At 43.6% G+C, this 22,452-nt stretch overlaps 1 protein-coding gene across 8 annotated transcripts in view; it reads right to left on the bottom strand.

Moving 5' to 3' along the window:
* Positions 1 to 3,740: 3,740 nt before the first annotated feature.
* mbnl3 (muscleblind-like splicing regulator 3) overlaps positions 3,741 to 22,452 on the bottom strand; it is an 89,832-nt gene continuing 71,120 nt past the window's right edge. For 3 of the 8 annotated variants that reach the window (XM_042325925.1, XM_042325921.1, XM_042325920.1), the window contains 3 exons: positions 21,324 to 21,434; positions 15,598 to 15,692; positions 3,741 to 11,545 (listed from right to left, as the gene is read on the bottom strand). In XM_042325925.1, coding sequence (XP_042181859.1) covers positions 11,315 to 11,545; positions 15,598 to 15,692; positions 21,324 to 21,434 — 437 coding nt within the window. In that variant the 3' untranslated portion in view covers positions 3,741 to 11,314. The remainder of the gene's footprint in view (positions 11,546 to 15,597; positions 15,693 to 21,323; positions 21,435 to 22,452) is intronic. The other 5 variants (XM_042325923.1, XM_042325924.1, XM_042325922.1 and 2 more) reach the window with 5 other exon arrangements.

Genomic DNA, 22,452 nt, shown 5'->3' with positions numbered 1-22,452 from the left:
TACTTCCTGTAGTAAAAACAGGGGGATTTGCTCAGATGGTAGCGCGCTCGTTTAGCATGTGATGCCTGCTTCCTCCAAATCTTTATTTATTTTAGTCTTTTTTGCTCTTCTTTATCAACGGATCCAATAATTCCGGATCCCACCGTATGTGAAAACGACAGGTTCCTGTGATTTGTGGTCAAAAACATGCACACCAGATGATGTCAAAAGTATTTATGGATGATGTCATCGGAGAAACGTGACATGTGATTTTAACCAACTATGAGCTGGCAAAGGTTACTAAATCACATGCTACACATCAGATGATGTCATAAGTGTTTCCTATGACATCAGAAACCTGCCGTTTTCACATGTTGATGTTAGGGTGGTGCTGGAGAAGTTGACAAGTGGGAACCAATCAATCCAAGTGATTTAGTAAGCCCTTTTTACATCAGCAGATGTCACAAAGTGCTTATACAGAAACCTAGCCTAAAACCCTAAACAGCAACCAATGCAGATGTTATATGTAGAGGTGGTGACTAGGAAAAACTCCCTAGAAAGGCAGGAACCTAGGAAGAAAGCTAGAGAGGAACCAAGTTCTGAGGGGTGGCCAGTCCTCCTCTGGCTGTGCTGGGTGGAGATTATAAGAGTATCAAATCAAATTTTATTTGTCAAATGCGCTGAATACAACACGTTTGCTTACTTACAAGCCCTTAACCAACAATGCAGTTTTAAGAAAGTACAGAGAGAAAAAAAGTCATAAATAATTAAAATAATTAAAGAGCAGCAGTAAATAACAATAGCGGAGCCAAGTACAGGAGGTACCGGTACAGAGGCAATGTGTCGGTGTCGAGGTAATATGTACATGTAGGTAGAGTTTTTAAAGTGACTATGCATAGATAATAAGAGAGTAGCAGCAGCGTAGAATAGGTGTGGTGGGAGAGGGGGGTAGCCATTTGATTAGCTGTTCAGGAGTCTTATGGCTTGGGGGTAGAGGCTGTTTAGATGCCTCTTGGACCTAGACTTGGCGCTCCGGTACCGCAAGTACTTGACCATTAAGGCCAGATCGTTCTTCATTACGTTCAAACGTTCATAGATGATCAGCAGGGTCAAATAATAATCACAGTGGTTGTAGATGGTGCAAAAGGTTAGCACCTCAGGAGTAAATGTCAGTTGGCTTTTCATAGCCGAGCATTCAGAAGTAGAGACAGCAGGTGTGGTAGGCAGAGATGGAGAGGGAGAGAGAGAGAAAGAGAGAGGGAGCAGGAGAGGTTGAGAGAGGGTCAAAAACAGCAGGTCCAGGGCAAGATAGCACATCCGGTAAAAGGTCCAGGTTCCATAGCCACAGGCACAAAAAAAAGAAACACGACCAGGTGGACTGGGGATGGGGAGAGCCAGGAGACATCAGGCCAGGTAGTCCTGAGGCATGGTCCTAGAGCTCAGGCCCTCTGGGAGAGGAGAGAGAAAGAGAAGGAGAGATGGGAGAATTAGAGGGAGCATACTTAAGTTCACACAGGACACTAGATAAGACAGGAGAATTACACCAGATAGGACAGCTGAAGAAACATTTCTCTTTAAGGACAGCTGAAGAAAGCACACGTTTTCTTCAGGAAAATTACCCTTACTAGTTCCTTTGTAGTTTCTGCATTGTGTCATAAGAACCAGATAAAGTATTAGTGAACAGTTGCTCTGAGGTTTATGGAACAAAAACACCATAATTTGGGGGGTGCGGTGAGATTTATTTAAGATACTCTATGAAGATGTAGGGTTTCAGACGTTTTCGGAAGATGGTCAGGTAATCAATCCACTGTCCTAAAGTTTGGGGGAGGCTCGTTCCACCATTGGGGTGCCAGGACAGAGAAGAGCTTTGACTGGGCTGAACGGGAGCTGAACCCCTGTTCCCCTTGCTGCTCTGTAGGCAAGATGGAGGTAAAATGTATGTGAGCTTCGACTGGAAGCCAGTGGAGTGTGCGGAGGAGCGGGATTACATAGGAGAACTACGGAAGGTGGAACACCAGGCAGCTGTGGAGTTCTGAATAAATTGCAGGCGTTTGAGGGCACAAGTGGGGACCCCAGCAAACAGAGTTGCAGTCCAGACGGGAGATTTCAAGTGCCTGGATTAGGACCTGAGCAGCTTTCTGTGTGAGGAAAGGTACTACAGATGTTGTAGAGCATGAACCTGCAGTAGCAAGTCACTGTTTTGATGTTTGCAGAGAACAACAGGGGTTCCCGCCAAGGTTATTTGCATTCTGGTAGGGGGACACTGAGGAGTTGTCAAACCGTGATGGAAGGATCTTGAGGGGGCAGGCCTTTCCCGGGAAGAAGAGGTTGTTGAGGTTGAGCTTGAGGTGGTGGGCCGACATCCAAGCTGAGAGGTCTTCCAGGCACCTGAGTGTCAGAAGGGGGGAAGCCGAGTGACTTGGTGACAGAGCCGAGTGACTTGGTGTATAGAGAAAGAGGAGAGGGCCTAGAAACGAGTCCTGGATGACACCAGTAGTGTGAGCATGTGGTGCAGACACAGATCCTCTCCATGTCACCTGGTAAGAGCGATATGTCAGGTAGGATGCAATCCAAGAGTGTGCACAGCCTGAGATGCCCAGCCCTGAGAGGGTGGAGAGGAGGATCTGATAGAGCCTGAGACACCAGCCCTGAGAGGGTGGAGAGGAGGATCTGATAGAGCCCGAGACACCCAGCCCTGAGAGGGTGGAGAGGAGGATCTGATAGAGCCTGAGACACCAGCCCTGAGAGGGTGGAGAGGAGGATCTGATAGAGCCCGAGACACCCAGCCCTGAGAGGGTGGAGAGGAGGATCTGATAGAGCCCGAGACACCCAGCCCTGAGAGGGTGGAGAGGAGGATCTGATAGAGCCCGAGACACCCAGCCCTGAGAGGGTGGAGAGGAGGATCTGATAGAGCCGAGACACCCAGCCCTGAGAGGGTGGAGAGGAGGATCTGATAGAGCCCGAGACACCCAGCCCTGAGAGGGTGGAGAGGAGGATCTGATAGAGCCTGAGACATCAGCCCTGAGAGGGTGGAGAGGAGGATCTGATAGAGCCCGAGACACCCAGCCCTGAGAGGGTGGAGAGGAGGATCTGATAGAGCCGAGACACCCAGCCCTGAGAGGGTGGAGAGGAGGATCTGATAGAGCCCGAGACACCCAGCCCTGAGAGGGTGGAGAGGAGGATCTGATAGAGCCCGAGACACCCAGCCCTGAGAGGGTGGAGAGGAGGATCTGATAGAGCCCGAGACACCCAGCCCTGAGAGGGTGGAGAGGAGGATCTGATAGAGCCCGAGACACCCAGCCCTGAGAGGGTGGAGAGGAGGATCTGATAGAGCCCGAGACACCCAGCCCTGAGAGGGTGGAGAGGAGGATCTGATAGAGCCCGAGACACCCAGCCCTGAGAGGGTGGAGAGGAGGATCTGATAGAGCCCGAGACACCCAGCCCTGAGAGGGTGGAGAGGAGGATCTGATAGAGCCCGAGACACCCAGCCCTGAGAGGGTGGAGAGGAGGATCTGATAGAGCCCGAGACACCCAGCCCTGAGAGGGTGGAGAGGAGGATCTGATAGAGCCCGAGACACCCAGCCCTGAGAGGGTGGAAAGTGTTTGAATTGGGTCTTGTGTCAGATGAACTATTGGGTCCTCAACTTCGTTCTGATCATTTCCTCATAAGATCCGAAGTGTTTTCTTTTAGTTCCTACCATTTTAGTATGTCTAGATGTAACTGAATGAAGAAGAACAACAACACACACAGACCAAAAAGATAGATCACCAATTAAGTGCTTTATTAAAAGGTAAAACAAAAATAACATAAGTCATATGTGTATGTATACCTATATATTTATACATAGCAAAAATAATTGGCATGTAGCACAGTTCTCTAGCACGTACAAGCACAACAAGCTAAATAGAAAGTGAAAGAGAAGCATTTTCATACCAGGAATCAAAGCAGTCAATTTCACTTTTGTCCTAGAGTGGGGGAGAGAGGAGCATAATGGACAGCCTTCTCTCCAATGGAAATGCTTTTAAACAAACCCAATATTTTACCTGGGTGCAAGTTTGTTCACTCCTTGGCTTTGCCTTGCCAAGCAAGCAGAAACAGGCAACTAATATCCAAGAAAGCACCCAAAGCAACTAATAGTTATTTAAATTAAAGGGACAAATTCTGTGGTCACTTGCCATGAATGAGATGTTATATTTTTGCTTTCACATCAACACGCACAGATGTACATTATGAAACTGATCTTTGAATCAGTTGTTAAAAGTTTGGGAGCCTTGACCCCCAGTCTTATCCCCAGTCTACAGGAAGGTTGTCCTCTCCTCTGTTTACAGTGGAAAGGCCTTGGACCAATCCACTGAGACCCAGTCCCTCCACCACCTCTAGGACAAGTGCCATGGCAACAAAATGATTGGCTTCCAAAGCAATTGAAGAGCATTAAATGTACAAGTTCGCATGAACAGAAGTTTTCGTCAGGGATGTTTGTTTCGCAAGTGTGTGGGATTGTAGTAAAACCAGTTTTTTTTAATCCAGATCTGACTAAAATCCTGTGGAGAATTCAGATTGATTGTTTTTTGGATAATGACAATGAGTAAAGAAAAATCCCTTCTCACAAACCAAATACACACGAGTAGAAAATTATTTCCTGTTTTTGCGCACACCTGACATCCATTATTTTCCGACTGTCAGCGGATGTCATTTCCTAGACAGACAGCAGGTGGACCACCAAATTCACAGGTTCTTCTGCACATCGACTTGCATGCAGAATGATGGGACTGATAGTGTAGAAAATCCTAACACAGTTTGATCTTGAAACCAATCTAGTTTTATATAGGGTTGCAAAGGAAGGGTTTATTACATTACAATTTCAAAGTTTACCAGTAAACTACCTGAAATTGGTAAATTTCAAGTGCCTATCAAAAAACATCTAGTGGCCCTTCTGGGTACTTCAGATGACCACAGGTGTCTGTTATGATCTCTCGCCCTCTGTGTGGCCTTATCACATGTCAAATATATAACAATCAAATAAGAAGATTTTAATATTTAAAAAAATACAATGGCAAAGTTGTAAAACATTTTTCTAAATATAAACCATCAACTTAGTGAATACCACTGGGGTTTAATACGAGGCTTTAAGCATGAAATATCCTTTCTATATTTTTTTACACACTTTTAATTATTTTACAAGACTATGTCAATATGTCTTTGTTGTAAATGTTGTGTACCTAAACTGGTGTCAGTTTAGTCAATAGTTAGAAGCATTGCAGAGTTAATTGAAAATAATGCCATTGTTGATTACATTCTAATTGAATAAATGTTCTCTTGAATCATATCTGCTAGAAACTAATGGACAATATGAAAACTATATATGAATACGTTTTTAAAAATGTATTCAAGTATAAATGACCAAAGTTATCATAGATTGCCATATATTACCTGTTAATTACCAAAAAATACAGAAGATTCCAGTAACTTTGTTAAATTACCGGTAGCTTTGCAACCCTAGTTTTATGTAAACTACCATTCTGATTTACTGTGTCATCAAACAGGAGAACACCTGATGGAAATGTAAATATCATTAATTTGTTTACTAAAGGGAATATGCATATAGTTCTATAAGTTCTAACTATATGCATATAGTTCTATAAGTTCTAACTATATGCATATAGTTCTATAAGTTCTAACTATATGCATATAGTTCTATAAGTTCTAACTATATGCATATAGTTCTATAAGTTCTAACTATATGCATATAATTCTATTAGTTCTAACTATATGCATATAATTCTATTAGTTCTAACTATATGCATATAGTTCTATTAGTTCTAACTATATGCATATAATTCTATTAGTTCTAACTATATGCATATAGTTCTATTAGTTCTAACTATATGCATATAATTCTATTAGTTCTAACTATATGCATATAGTTCTATTAGTTCTAACTATATGCATATAGTTCTATTAGTTCTAACTATATGCATATAATTCTATTAGTTCTAACTATATGCATATAGTTCTATTAGTTCTAACTATATGCATATAGTTCTATAAGTTCTAACTATATGCATATAGTTCTATTAGTTCTAACTAAATGCATATAGTTCAAACTAAATATATATATATATATATATATATATATATAACTAAACTGGTTCAGGATCAGACATAGCTGGACTTCTAAATGTGCTTCTATAAAGTATGGCAAACTACAAAGCTTCTTTTTGACACATTATGTTTTCTCTTAACAGAGGCACCATCATGTTTTGATAGGAGCAGGGCACATATATAACAAAACCAAAGACACATCCCTCAAAAACAACTCTCTTTTGTTACACTGTATTAAAATGATAATTGTTTATCTGTATTTCTTAACAATACAGTAAATTAGATTTTTTTTATCAGTTCTTTTCTCTATATTTATTCAAAATAAATTCAGAATATTTTGACTTACTTATGTACATAAGTGCAAACGAGGTGAATATCACACATTCGTACACCGGTTGGATCCCTTAAAGCTCCAGCGAGCATCAACATCTCCCAGCACAGCTGGGCAGGCCACAGGGGGAAAGAGACTTCATACTGAGGACCAATCCAAGAGCTCGGTGACATCAGCACTCCCTGTCCAGGTGGACAGAAGGCCTATAGTATAAGCCTATGAGCCTAGGTGAAAATTGTTGGCAATACAATGCATAGAGACGACGCATAGCAAATTCTGTACAGCATGTATGGGCCAGTTCAACTCCAATGTAATGTGGTGATCAAAAACAGCAAATCAAATCAGGTCATAAGTCTATAATGACTCAATTTAGCAGAATTATTTAAATCTTGTATCCAGTCCCAAAGTCTCTTTACCCTCCTGGTATTTAAGGTGATCATTTTAAAAGCTGAGATGCGTTCTTACTCTCCAAAAAAACAAAATACAGAAATAAAAACGAATCAAACCCAAAAGATAAACAAACAAAACACCTGATCTCCCCAGAGGACCTTTGGACATTAAGGATTTAACTTGACTTTTTCTTACAAAATATTCAATCATCTTGCAATCCAAGACAATCTAACTAGACATTCCCTTTCTGAATAAGTTAATGTTGTACATTATTTCAATTCATATGTGAAAAAATTCACAATTCAGATTGACAAAGGTAGCCATGTTGTCGTTCTGTTGCCACAGCAACAACAACGACGTACTATTAATAAGTAACAATGAATCTATCATTGTATAGATACAAATGTATATATTTTTTTATATAATTTCTATTTTTAGTTTTTCTTAAATGGAAACTACACAAACTATTAATTAAATATCAATGAAGATTATCTTATTTTCATGCTATGACTTTTTTCAAATGTCGAATAAACAATAAAAACAAATCTAAATGGGTGAAAATACCACTAACAGTTCTGTCCATAAATAGTCACATCTTTGATATTGTGATTTAGGAATAAAGACTAAAAATGTGACGGAAATTCGATCAAGTACCATTTAGAGAGGGAGAAACTTTGGAACATAATGGTAAAGGATGAAGAAAGAAAGAATAATATATTTGTACCAACAACACTACAATTACTCTAGTTAACTATGCTCTTGTACAAGGAAAACACACCTCTTAAACATGTAAGTTTACTTAAAATGCTAACGCCCCCCCCACGAGGCACATTTTCTTTTTCTTAAATCAAGTATTTTGTTATTACCAGCTGGATAGCAGTTGGAGAAGGCATAATGATGTGACATAGAGAGGGGGGGGAGAGAGAGAAGATAGATTTTCATCTTGGCTGGGCAACGCAAGTCCTTCAAAGCTATACAATTTAGACAAAATGAATATGTCTAGACATTCTAATATCAATTTCATTGATTAAGAGAGGACCATTTCTAATATGCATCTGAATGCATCAAAGAAAGGAGGAAAATGCAGGGACCACACTTGTCCAAAGATATTTCAGAAAGTACTCACACTCACAAACATTTAAACATAAACCTATATAACAATACACACACATACTTAAAACATTTCTTAACACAGTATGTTTTCTTAACGTGGTTTGCATTTGACCTCTTAATAGAAATAGCCTATATAATGAATCATTACATTTCAACATGCCGCTCGAGGCTATTAGATACATTCACCACGTAAATGACATGACTTAAACATGAATAGCTTCCTGTCAATATCCATTTCCCCCAAGATGTGGAAAACGTCTCAACATTTCCACGTCCAACTCAGTGATTCAGTGTCATTAATTAAAACATTTAAACACGCCACCCACTCAGGCTGATTACTTTTTTTATCTCATCAAAAGATGAGACAGCACAGCTGTTTCAAAGAAGAAACTACAGAGACACGACAGATCAATGGCGCCAGACAGGCAGTGCTAGTCAACGTATCATCTGTTTTGAAAAGACTGAAAAGTCAGTTATTACAGTGTATGGACAGTGATTGGTTTCAGAAGACTTGAAAACGAGTGAGAGGCACATTAAAACTCACCTAAACATATCAGCTAATGTATTGTCTCTGTCCATTTTCATAGCAATTCTGCTCCATTTTGTAATAATTCTGGATACCATTTTAAGACCAAATACTTGACTCCAGAACGGGTCAGTTTCTCTTTCAGTGTCTCACTATCTCCTTCTATTTCCTCTACTTAGGTCGGTACTGTCCCACCAGGTCACTATATTTGTAGCATTTAAAGTCTGCTGATGATTGAAAGTAAGGACACAGTGACTATGATCAAATACATGTTTTACAGACAGAACAATTTCAAGCTTACTCAATATACTCCCTGCAGAACCACTTTTTTTTTTGTCAAATCCATTCCATTAAAATATTCTTAACACAACATATAGAAAAATGTATACCACTTACTTAAACATACTACTATGAATGCAGGAGATTGACCCCAAAAAATATCTGCAAATATCAGTTGACCCCTGACAGGGAAAGGGACGGCTCATTGAAGGGGAAACATCCACTCAGATATCAATCCGACAACAGTAAGGGAATTCTATTCGGGATACAGTATACACCAATGATTGGCACAGACAAACCTCCATTACAGAATCATTGGCACACAGGTAAGCATGCTAGACCTTTCAGACAAGCAAAGCAACTCCCCTGATGCAGCCTCTGCAGTGGTTCCAGAAAGTTCAAGAAATATTCATAAGTATTATTACAGATTTCGCCATTGAATTTCATTTTTGGTTTCAATAATGTGTCCCTTCCACGAATAGATGACCTTTTGGGAAGTGTAATTTTGTCAAAAATAACGCTTTCACTTAATTGTAACATTCTGTCATGAGGAGCACATGTTAAAATTCATAACAAACATGTTTTCCCATCTCAAGAGGTTTAAAGTTGAAATCCACACAAGGGAATAACAGCGCCATTCTTCGGCCCGAGCAAAGGTGATATTGTTTTTGTTTTGTTGATTAAACGGAGGAGAGGAGCATCCGGCATCGTGGTAAAATAAAATAGCAGTACATTGCTGTTCTATCATGCGTGCACAGACGTTCAATGATGTCAGAGGGGGAATTACATTAAATAAGTAAAACATCTTCAGAAATGACCATGAAAACATCTGAAAAACTTGGAGTTAAGTGAGTTAAAATCTTCCTAGAAGTTGGACAAACAAGACATGGGACATGGCAAAATGTGGATTTTTAGAGAAAACAAATAACTTATTTGAATGAAAATGGTTTTGTTAAGTTAAAGCATAGTCTCTCTAGACAGATGGGTTGCCTCCCACAACGCACCAGTCTTCCAGCCTTCACGTCTGTACTAAGACAAAGTCCATTTGACATAGAGTAAAGGGTGGAGTTGGGATTTCCTTCTTTCTTACGTCACTGCCTTATTCGCTTGTTGCCCAAAATAGTAGCTAACAAGTTGGAGCTCACAGAGGTTATTTTAATGAGTGTATTTCACAAGTGGCTAGTTTGCATCAATTACCTTCACTAAAACCACTGCAAAGGTTTTGCCTGCAAACTTTGGTTTCAAATTGCAAAGTTCTGGCATGTCTGGCTCTACAGGCCATGGTAAGAGTTCTTCACAATTCCTGCCTGCATTCTAAGTCCCGCCTACCCAAAATTGTGATTGGTCTGTCTGAAGAGGATAATTTCCTTTTTCATGATTCCCAGTGCTGTTGCCCTAGGTCTGGGATTGACGAGACTAGTTAGAACATCGATGTACATGATCTAACAGTTCAATTGAAAGGCACTCTATTCGTGTAACGACCCAAAAATCATCTCATGAAGAGAGCTTGTCACAGGACCTAGTCCTGAACAGAGAGACCTTTCGACAGGCAATATATACACAGGAGGAGCTATAGACTTGTGTGTCAATAGAAACACTTGTCTATACTTTGTCTGAGATCAAGGCTATTGGGTTTTAAGTCATTGACTTCAGTTGTTTTGGGATAAGACATCAAATCTCCTACATAGCTGGGAACTCAAAAGGCACAGACAAATGAACATCATATATGAGACCTTGGGTGAGATTTTTGAATTGGACCATAGGAGCTTAGCCTCTCTGAACTAATAACATAATAACACACTGCTTTTAAGCTTCAGCCGTCTTGAAACGTACTGTAAACATTAAATGAGACGCAACACATTTCTTTGAAGTGAAAAAGAAAAGATGAAGAAAACGACATGCATTCTAGAATGATCTACAGGATCCAACCTCTGCAGAGTACTTCTAAAATGATCCAACCTCTGCAGACTACTTCTAAAATGATCCAACCTCTGCAGACTACTTCTAGAATGATCCAAGCTCTGCAGACTACTTCTAGAATGATCCAAGCTCTGCAGACTACTTCTAGAATGATCCAAGCTCTGCAGACTACTTATTTCTTCTTGTCTGACTTGTCACTCATTTTCTTTCCAGACTGTCTGACTTTGAGGGAACAGTCAGCTGTGTAAGATTATACGACCTTACGCCTCATATCCTCAGCTTAGTCTCCAAGAGGATTTGCTGTTTTTATCGTGTATGTGTATTTGTGTGTTAAAGGTGTGGGTTTGTATGGCTGTAAGAACTGGGGAGCCTCTCCTTCAGTCTGCTCCTTCAAGTCAATGTGCATCAGTCTGGGCTGGCTTTACATCAACAGTAATGGGTCCAAGCTTTAGTATTGCCTGTGATAAATGTCAATAAAACCAAGTCAACTTTTTTATTATGTGAATACCTCCTTAATGAGGATAACACTACCTCTCACTTGGGGTGCACTGTAGGTTAGGCACATGTTTGTTGCATTCAAATAGTTGACTGTGGTATTTTGGGGGCAGGGTTGGTTGGTTGGTTGGGGATGACTAAGGGTTTGATGGTGTTGTTGGGTGCTTTAACTGGGATTTCACGGGAGGGTTACTGGGTTCAGCGCCACCGGAGCAGCCATCAGGAGTTTGGGGAGAGGGCAGAAGTGGGCTTCCATGGGGACGCACTGAAGGTCCACTGGGTCGGCACTCAGAACCTCTGAAGGGTCTACTGGAGGAGATGAGAGAGAGACAGAGAGAAAAAGGGGGAGAGAGAGAGGAGAGAGAGAAAGGGGGAGAGGGGAAGAGGAGAAATGAAACCTAGAAAACAACTGGAGAGAAGGATAATGTCATTTCACCAAAAGTAGTACAGTATTGTAATGCATCAACTTGCTCTGCACTGACTCAGATGAATGATGATTGGCTAAAATAAATTGATAATAAGATGATAGTTGGAGCTGTATTGTTAGATTTCAGTGCAGCCTTGGATGTTATTGATCATAATTTGTTATTATAGAAAATGGCTTTACATCACCTGCTATCACATGGTTGGAAAGTTACTTATCCAATAGAACCCAGAGAATATTCTTCAATGGAAGCTTCTCTAACATCAGATATGTACAGTGCGGTGTTCCTCAGGGCAGTTGCCTTGGGCCATTACTCTTCTCTATTTTTACAAATGATTTGCCACTTGTCTTACAAGAAGCTAAAATGACTATGTAAGCTGATGATTCCTACTCTACATGTCAGCACCCAAAGGCAGTGAGCTCATTGAGACTCTTAACAAGGAGTGACAGTTAGTGTCAGAATGGGTGTTTAACAATAAACTTGTCTGAAACCAAAAGCATTGTATTTGGTTCAAAACATTCTCTAAGACCTAAACCTCAGCTGGAGTTGTGCATAAAGCGTGTGACCATTGATTAGAAGAAGCTGAACTCCTAGGAGTAACATGGATGGTCAGTCATCATGGGCAAGTCATTTTGACAAAGTTGTTGTGAAGATGGGGAGAGGTACAGTATGTGTGGGATGAATAGAAAACTGCTGCTGGCTCAAAACAGAGCAGCACACCTTGTCCTTAACTGTACACACAGAACAAACATCAATAACATGCATGATAGTATTTCCTGGTTGAGGAAACATTGACTACTTCTCTTTTAGTCTTTTTGAGAAGCATTTGAGAATTGAAAATGCCTAACCACTTGTATAATCTATTTGCATACACTTCAGATTGACATACAGTGCGTATTCAGACCCCTTGACTTTTTCCACATTTTGTTACATTACAGCCTTATTCTAAAATGGATTAAATACAATATTTTACTCATCAATCTACACACAATAACCCATAATGAAAAAGCGAAAACAGGTTTTTTGACATTTGAAACTTAAATGGAAGAAGCTTGTAATCACCAAGAATCTTCCTAGAACAATCGGGGAAGAAGGACCTTGGTCCGGGAGGTGACCAAGAATCTGATGGTCTCTGACAAACCTCAAGAGTTCCTCTGTGGAGAGGATAACCTTCCAGAAGGACAAACATCTCTGCAGCACTCCACTAATCAAGCCTATATGGTAGAGCGGCTAGATGGAAGCCACGCATCAGTAAAAGGCACATGACAGCCTGCTTGGAGTTGACTCTCAGACCATGAGAAACAAGATTCTCTGGTCTGATGAAACCAAGCTGGAACTCTTTGGCCTAAATGCCAAGCGTCACGTCTGAAGGAAACCTGGCACCATCCCTACGGTGAAGCATGGTGGTGGCAGCATGAAAACCTGCTCCAGAGCGCTCAGTACCTCAAACTGGGGCAAAGGTTTACCTTCCAATGGGACAATGACCCTAAGCATACAACCAAGACAACGCAGGAGTGGCTTCGGGACAAGTCTCTGAATTTCCTTGAGTGGCCCAGCCAGAGCCCAGACTTGAACCAGATCGAAGATCTCTGGAGAGACCTGAAAATAGTTGTGCAGCGACGCAACCCATCCAACCTGACAGAGCTTGAGAGGATCTGCAGAGAAGAATGGGAGAAACTCCCCAAATACAGGTGTGCCTGTAAATCGCTGCCAAATGTGCTTATGTAAATGTGATATTTTCATTAAAAAAAAATATATATATATAAACCTGTTTTTGCTTTGTCATTATGGGTTATTGTGTGTAGATTGATGAGGGGAAAAAACAGTTGAATACAATTTAGAATAAGGCAGTAACATAACACATTTTGGAAAATGTCACGGGGTCTGAATACTTTCCGAATGCACTGTACATCCAATAGTTTTTCTATGCATCGGCAGGACAGAACAGCAGTTGGGTAAGCTCATGGGGGGAGGTGTGTGTCTCTTTGTTAACAACAGCTGGCTCTAATATTAGGAAGTCTCGAGGTTCTGCATGCTTGAGTTAGAATACCTCATGATAAGCTGTAGACCATACTATTCACCAAGAGAGTTTTCATCTATATTTTTCGTAGCTGTCTATTTACCACCACAAACCGATGCTGGCACTAAGACCGCACTCCACGAGCTGTTTAGGGCCATAAGCAAACAAGAAAATGCTCATCCAGAAGCAACGCTCCTAGTTGCAGGGATTTTAATGCAGGAATAACTTAAATCGTTTTACCTCATTTCTACCAGCATGTCACCTGTGCAACTACACGTGACAAAAACTTTAGATCACCTTTACTCCACACATATAAATGCATACAAAGCTCTCCCTCGCCCCCTCCATTTGGAAAATCTGACCATAACTCTATCCTTCTGATTCCTGCTTACAAGCAAAACCTCAAACAGTGACTTGCTTAATACGGAAGTGGTCCGATGCAGTGGATGCTAAGCTACAGGACTGTTTTGCTAGCACAGGTTGGAATATGTTCCAGGATTCATCTAATGGCATTGAGGAGATTACCACATTAACCACCGGCTTCATTAATATGTACATGGACGACGTCGTCCCCACAGTGACCATACGTACATGTCCCAACCAGAAGCCATGGTAAAGGCTAGAGCTGCCGCGTTCAAGGAGCGGGACAATATTCTGGATGCTTATAAGAAACCGCTTTACTCTACCTGATGAACCATCGAATAGGCAAAGCATCAATATAGGACTAAGATCGAATCCTACGACACCAGCTCTGACGCTTGTTGGATTTGGCAGGGCTTGCAAACTATCCCAGATTACAAAAGGGAAACACAGACGCGAGCTGCCCAGTGGCATGAGCCTACCAGAAGAGCTAAATGCCTTCAATGCACGCTTCGAGGAAAGCCACACTGAACCATGCATGAGCGCACCAGCTGTTCCGGACGACTGTGTGATCCCACTCTCTGTAGCCACTGTGAGTAAGACCTTTAAACAGGTTAACATTCACAAGGCCGCAGGGCCAGACTGATTACCGGGATGCGTACTCCGAGCATGCGCTGACCAGCTGGCAAGTGTCTTCACTGACATTTTCATCCTCTCCCTGACCCAGTCTATAATAACTACATGTTTCAAGCAGACCATCATATTCCCTATGACCAAGAATGCCAAGATAACCTGTCTAAATGACTATCGTCCCATAGCACTCACATCTGAGTGCTATGGGGCTTTGAAATGCTGGTCATGGCTAACATCAACAGGAAATCCAGGTCATCTATACCAAGCGGTGTCAGAGGAAGGCCTTAAAAATGGTCAAAGACTCCAGCCAAGTCCTAGACTGTTCACTCTGCTACTGCATGACAAGAGGTACTGATGCACCAAGTCTGGAACCAACAAGACATTAAACAGCTTCTACACCGAAACCATAAGACTGCTAAATAGTTAGTCCGGATAGCTATTTGGTTAACTATTTAACTATGTGCATTGACCCTTTTTCCACTAACTTTTTTCACATACACTGCTGCTACTATTTATTTTCTGTCACTTTAACCCTACCTATATGTACATATCTACCCCAATTACCTCGTACCCCTGCACATTGACTTGGCGCTGGTACCCCGTGTATATAGCCAAGTTATCGTTACTCATTGTATATTTATTATTAATTCTATTATTACGTGTTTTACTTTTCTATTATTTCAGTAACAAAAAAATTCTCTGTATTTTTGGGAAGGGTCTGTAAGTAAGCATTTAACTGTTAGTCTACACCTGCTGTTTCTGAAGCATGTGACGAATAAAAATGTATTTTATTTGACAGACAGAGTGACACAGATGGCTTAACACTAGACCCAAATGCAACAGAATCCACCCAAAAAATCTACTTTCAGTGTGTCACATTAAAACATGACTGAAAAAAGTGAAATGTGAAACACATACAGTATGTATGTATATTAAATTATAAAAAATGGGAGTTTTAATGGCCAAAGACCTGACACCATACAGATAGAAACCAAAGAGAGAACCCAAAATGAAGGGACAAACCTGATTGGAGGAGGCTGATTCTGCGAAAGGAACATTGGTGACTGGGGTCGAGGCCGACGAAACAGTGGAGGTGGTGGCACCGTGCATCATGGGTACTTTTATTCAGGCGAGTTGGACGAGAGACAGGGGGATGGGTGGGGGGAGGGGGGGATGTTATGGTTACCATGGCGAAATGTGGAAGAGGAGTAAAAGTCATGGCAAGAAGTCATGTGACGACATTGCCAGGGGGTGAGGGGTTTCAACAAGAACCGAGACATGCAAATGAAATAAGAGAAAAATTAAATGACATGACTTGTTCCAATTAAAGGAGAACCAACTATGTTAAAACTGATGAACAATATTCAATATTGTCTCAAATCTAATAGTCGTTAACAAAATATGTCAGAAATCCTATTTCATACAATCGAATCAGACTAAGGCATCTGATAATTGTATTCAGATGGAGGGAGTACATGTGTAGGGAGGGAGCAAATGAATAACAGAAAAAAAGAAGCAAAATACTATTTCTGTGAACCACAGACTCACACAAAAACGTAAAGGCATTACCTAATATAATATGACACTCATTTATCATCCTTATCACATAACTGAATCACATGAATATGTTGAGGAAATATTCTAAAAATAATCAAATAAGTTAGACTTTAAGATGGGAAGGAGATAGCAGTGTGTACACAGCAGGCTAAGGGTCGTGGTCAAAAGTAGTGTTCCATAAAGAGAACAGGGTGCTGTTTGGGACAAAATCACCATCTCCCTCCTGGCTGACATTATGATTTCATTAAAGTGAAAGGTCAGATAGTTTGCATCCCAAATGGCACCCTATTCCCTTTGGGTGCACTACTTTCCAACAATTCTGTGGGAGTGTGATGCATCACGTGCCGTTTCAAAAAGGGAATGAATACATCAGAAACAAATGCAACAGACAGATATACAGGCCGAATGTGTAGAAATCAGCATCATCATGTTAAATGCAGAAGGGTAGGGATGAAAAAACGAATACCGGGTAGGACATGCATAAAAAACAGAAACACAGCTTTTAGAAAAGCACACGCACACACACACACACACACACACACACTTTCTGATTTTACAGTGAGAGCTATCTCCCCCTAGATACAGTAAGAGGAGCTACCTTCCCATAGATACAGTAAGAGGAGCTACCTTCCCCTAAATACAGTAAGAGGAGCTACATTCCCCTAGATACAGTAAGATGAGCTACTTTCCCCTAAATACAGTAAGAGGAGCTACCTCCCCCTAGAAACAGAAAGAGGAGCTACCTCCCCCTAGATACAGTATGAGGAGCAACTTCCCCCTAGATACAGTAAGAGGAGCTACCTTCCCCTAGATACAGTAAGAGGAGCTACCATCCACTAGATACAGTAAGAGGAGCTACCTTCCCCTAAGATACAGTGTGAGGAGCTACTTCCCCTAGATACAGTAAGAGGAGCTACCTTCCCCTAGATACAGTAAGAGGAGCTACCATCCCCTAGATACAGTAAGAGGAGCTACCTTCCCCTAGATACAGTAAGAGGAGCTACCTTCCCCTAGATACAGTAAGAGGAGCGACTTCCCCCTAGGTACGGTAAGAGGAGCTACCTTCCCCTACATACAGTAAGAGGAGCTACCTTCCCCTAGATACAGTAAGATGAGCTATCTTCCCCTATATACAGTAAGATGAGCTACCTTCCCATAGATACAGTAAGAGGAGCTACATTCCCCTAGATACAGTAAGAGGAGCTACCTTCCCCTAGATACAGTAAGAGGAGCTACATTCCTCTAGATACAGTAAGAGGAGCTACCTTCCCATAGATACAGTAAGAGGAGCTATCTTCCCCTAGATACAGTAAGAGGAGCTACCTTCCCTTAGATACAGTAAGAGGAGCTACCTTCCCATATATACAGTAAGAGGAGCTACCTTCCACTAGATACATTAAGAGGAGCTACCTTACCATAGATACAGTAAGAGGGGCTACCTTCCCCTACATACAGTAAGAGGAGCTACCTTCCCCTAGATACAGTAAGAGGAGCTACCTTCCCCTAGATACAGTAAGATGAGCTATCTTCCCCTAGATACAGTAAGACGAGCTACCTTCCCCTCAATAGAGTAAGAGGAGCTACCTTCCCTAGATACAGTAAGAGGAGCTACCTTCCCTAGATACAGTAAGAGGAGCGACTTCCCCCTAGGTACATAGATACAGTAAGAGGAGCTACCTTCCCTACATACAGTAAGAGGAGCTACCTTCCCTAGATACAGTAAGATGAGCTATCTTCCCTATATACAGTAAGATGAGCTACCTTCCCATAGATACAGTAAGAGGAGCTACATTCCCTAGATACAGTAAGAGGAGCTACCTTCCCTAGATACAGTAAGAGGAGCTACATTCCTCTAGATACAGTAAGAGGAGCTACCTTCCCATAGATACAGTAAGAGGAGCTATCTTCCCTAGATACAGTAAGAGGAGCTACCTTCCCTTAGATACAGTAAGAGGAGCTACCTTCCCATATATACAGTAAGAGGAGCTACCTTCCACTAGATACAGTAAGAGGAGCTACCTTACCATAGATACAGTAAGAGGGGCTACCTTCCCCTACATACAGTAAGAGGAGCTACCTTCCCCTAGATACAGTAAGAGGAGCTACCTTCCCCTAGATACAGTAAGATGAGCTATCTTCCCCTAGATACAGTAAGACGAGCTACCTTCCCCTCAATAGAGTAAGAGGAGCTACCTTCCCCTAGATACAGTAAGAGGAGCTACATTCCCCTAGATACAGTAAGAGGAGCTACATTCCCTAGATACAGTAAGAGGAGCTACCTTCCCCTAGATACAGTAAGAGGAGCTACCTTCCCATAGATACAGTAAGAGGAGCTACCATCCACTAGATGCAGTAAGAGGAGCTACCTCCCCCAAGATACAGTGTGAGGAGCAACTTCCCCCTAGATACAGTAAGAGGAGCTACCTTCCCCTAGATACAGTAAGAGGAGCTACCATCCCCTAGATACAGTAAGAGGAGCTACCTTCCCCTAGATACAGTAAGAGGAGCGACTTCCCCCTAGGTACGGTAAGAGGAGCAACTTCCCCCTAGGTACGGTAAGAGGAGCTACCTTCCCCTACATACAGTAAGAGGAGCTACCTTCCCCTAGATACAGTAAGATGAGCTATCTTCCCCTATATACAGTAAGATGAGCTACCTTCCCCTCAATAGAGTAAGAGGAGCTACCTTCCCCTAGATACAGTAAGAGGAGCTACATTCCCCTAGATACAGTAAGAGGAGCTACCTTCCCTAGATTCCCTAGATACAGTAAGAGGAGCTACCATCCACTAGATCAGTAAGAGGAGCCCTTCCCTAGATACAGTAAGAGGAGCTACCATCCACTAGATGCAGTAAGAGGAGCTACCTTCCCTAGATACAGTAAGAGGAGCTACCTTCCCATAGATACAGTAAGAGGAGCTACCTTCCCATAGATACAGTAAGAGGAGCTACCTTCCACTAGATACAGTAAGAGGAGCTACCTTCCCCAGTAAGAGGAGCTACCTTCCCATAGATACAGTAAGGAGCTACCTTCCACTAGATGCAGTAAGAGGAGCTACCTTCCCATAGATACAGTAAGAGGGGCTACCTTCCACTAGATGCAGTAAGAGGAGCTACCTTCCCATAGATACAGTAAGAGGAGCTACCTTCCCATAGATACAGTAAGAGGAGCTACCTTCCACTAGATACAGTAAGAGGAGCTACCTTCCCATAGATACAGTAAGAGGGGCTACCTTCCACTAGATACAGTAAGAGGAGCTACCTTCCCATAGATACAGTAAGAGGAGCTACCTTCCACTAGATACAGTAAGAGGAGCTACCTTCCCATAGATACAGTAAGAGGGGCTACCTTCCACTAGATGCAGTAAGAGGAGCTACCTTCCCATAGATACAGTAAGAGGAGCTACCTTCTCATAGATACAGTAAGAGGAGCTACATTCCCCTAGATACAGTAAGAGGAGCTACCATCCACTAGATGCAGTAAGAGGAGCTACCTTCCCCTAGATACAGTAAGAGGGGCTACCTTCCACTAGATGCAGTAAGAGGAGCTACCTTCCCCTAGATACAGTAAGAGGAGCTACCTTCCCATAGATACAGTAAGAGGAGCTACCTTCCCCTAGATACAGTAAGAGGAGCTACCTTCCCCTAGATACAGTAAGAGGGGCTACCTTCCCATAGATACAGTAAGAGGGGCTACCTTCCCCTAGATACAGTAAGAGGGGCTACCTTCCCCTAGATACAGTAAGAGGGGTTACCTTCCACTAGATGCAGTAAGAGTATCTGTTTCAAGGCTGCTGAGTCTGCCCTGTGCACTGGTTCACTACTTCCATAAGGTAGAGAGGGAGGTGGAGGGGAGTTAGAGGGTCAGGTAGAGGGGGAGGTAGAGGGTCAGGTAGAGAGGGAGGTAGAGGGGGGGTAGAAGGCTAGGCAGAGGTGGAGGTAGAGGGGGAGGTAGAGGGTCAGGTAGAGAGGGAGGTAGAGGGGGGGGAGGGGGGGTCAGGTAGAGGGTCAGGTAGAGAGGGAGGTGGAGGGGGAGGTAGAAGGCTAGGCAGAGGGGGAGGTAGAGGGTCAGGTAGAGAGGGGGTAGAAGGCTAGGCAGAGAGGGAGGTAGAGGGGGGGAAGTAGATGGTCAGGTAGAGAGGGAGGTAGAGGGTCAGGTGGAGGGTCAGGTAGAGAGGGAGATAGAGGGTCAGGTAGAGAGGGAGGTAGGGGGGGGTAGAAGGCTAGGCAGAGGGGGAGGTAGAGGGTCAGGTAGAGAGGGAGGTAGAGGGGGGGTATAAGGCTAGGCAGAGGGGGGAGGTAGAGGGTCAGGTAGAGAGAGAGGTAGAGAGGGGGGTAGAAGGCTAGGCAGAGGTGGAGGTAGAGAGGGGAGGTAGAGGGTCAGGTAGAGAGGGAGGTAGAGGGGGAGGTAGAGGGGGAGGGGAGGTAGAAGGCTAGGCAGAGGGGGAGGTAGAGGGTCAGGTAGAGAGGGAGGAGGTAGGGGGAGGTAGAGGGAGGTAGAGGGTCAGGTAGAGAGGGAGGTAGAGGGGTCAGGTAGAGGGGGAGGTAGAGGGTCAGGTAGAGAGGGAGGTAGAGGGGGAGGTAGAGAGGGAGGTGGAGGGGGAGGTAGAAGGCTAGGCAGAGGGGAGGTAGAGGGTCAGGTAGAGAGGGAGGTGGAAGGGGAGGTAGAAGGCTAGGCAGAGCAGGAGGTAGAGGGTCAGGTAGAGAGGGAGGTAGAGGGGGAGGTAGAGGGTCAGGTAGAGAGGGAGGTGGAGGGGAGGTAGAAGGCTAGGCAGAGGGGGAGGTAGAGGGTCAGGTAGAGGGGAGGTAGAGGGTCAGGTAGAGAGGGAGGTAGAGGGGGGTAGAAGGCTAGGCAGAGAGGGAGGTAGAGGGTCAGGTAGAGAGGGAGGTGGAGGGGGAGGTAGAAGGCTAGGCAGAGGGGAGGTAGAGGGTCAGGTAGAGAGGGAGGTAGAGAGGGAGGTGGAGGGGGAGGTAGAAGGCTAGGCAGAGGGGAGGTAGAGGGTCAGGTAGAGAGGGAGGTGGAGGGGAGGTAGAAGGCTAGGCAGAGGGGAGGTAGAGGGTCAGGTAGAGAGGGAGGTAGAGGGTCAGGTAGAGAGGGAGGTAGAGGGGGGTAGAAGGCTAGGCAGAGAGGGAGGTAGAGGAAGGGGGAGTTAGAGGGTCAGGTAGAGGGGAGACCAGCTGTGGATTCCCCTCACCAGTGAATCCAGGCGCTGACAAGAGGCGGCTGTGGGGGTGCCTGCAGCTGCTCCAGTCCCGCCTCTCCCAACGGCCATCCACTGCTAGCGGGGCCGGCCCTTTCATAAGCCCTACAAGAGACGGGGCAGCAGGCTTAAACTGAATCCTAAATGGCACCCTATTTCCTACATAGTGCACTACTTTTGACCAGAGCCCAGAGGTCAAAAGTAGTGTACTATATATTTATAATAGGGTGCTATTCTGGACACAACCTGGGAGACCAGCAACCTCATACTGACTAGGCTGGGACTGAGATATCTGAGCTGACATAGAGACACACACACACTCTAGCAAACTCTAATAATACACAACTAAAATGTTGAAATAAGTTGGTTTTTTTGTATCAGAAATTAAAATGGGGTGACAAGTGCAAGCACAGCGGCAGACAGACAGACAGACAGACAGACAGGCAGACAGGCAGACAGGCAGACAGGCAGGCAGACAGAGGACAGGCAGACACCAGTGGGACAACATGAAGGCTCCAAAATGACTAATATCTACTGTCATATCCTCCAAGGTACTTGGTGTTGGGGTCTGGAACTTAACTATGATTCTAGAATATACTACAACTAGAACTACTAAACTACAATCTGAGAAATACATCCACTATCTTCAGAGGACGCGTTGCTGATCATTCTCCCCCTCTCTTCTCCTAGCTATCTGGCCAACCACAGAGTCCATCTACTACCCCCCTTCTGTCCTAGCTATCCGGCCAACCACAGAGTCCATCTACTACCAACCCCCTCTCTCCTATCTATCTGACCAACCACAGAGTCCATATACTACCAACCCCCTCTCTCCTAGCTATCTGACCAACCACAGAGTCCATATACTACCAACCCCCCTCTCTCCTAGCTATCTGGCCAACCACAGTCCCCACACCTCTTCCAAGCCCCCAGCAGCGGTGAGTGACCGAGCCGACCTACCCATGCCTCCTGATGGCGCCATGCACAGGACTGAGCCTGCAACAGCATGCAGAGATGGGTGAGGGGAAGGAAGATGGGGACAACAGAAGGAGGTGATGAGAGGATGGAGGAGGGGAGCAAAAGGGGAGGAGTGATTGACACAGAGAGAGTGACGACAGACAAC

Source organism: Oncorhynchus tshawytscha, linkage group LG08, assembly GCF_018296145.1.
Source record: "Oncorhynchus tshawytscha isolate Ot180627B linkage group LG08, Otsh_v2.0, whole genome shotgun sequence".
In the NCBI taxonomy this organism is placed as follows: Eukaryota; Metazoa; Chordata; class Actinopteri; order Salmoniformes; family Salmonidae; genus Oncorhynchus; species Oncorhynchus tshawytscha.
Note: the sequence above shows the minus strand (reverse complement) of the source record. Positions and strands in the feature narration are given on the sequence as shown.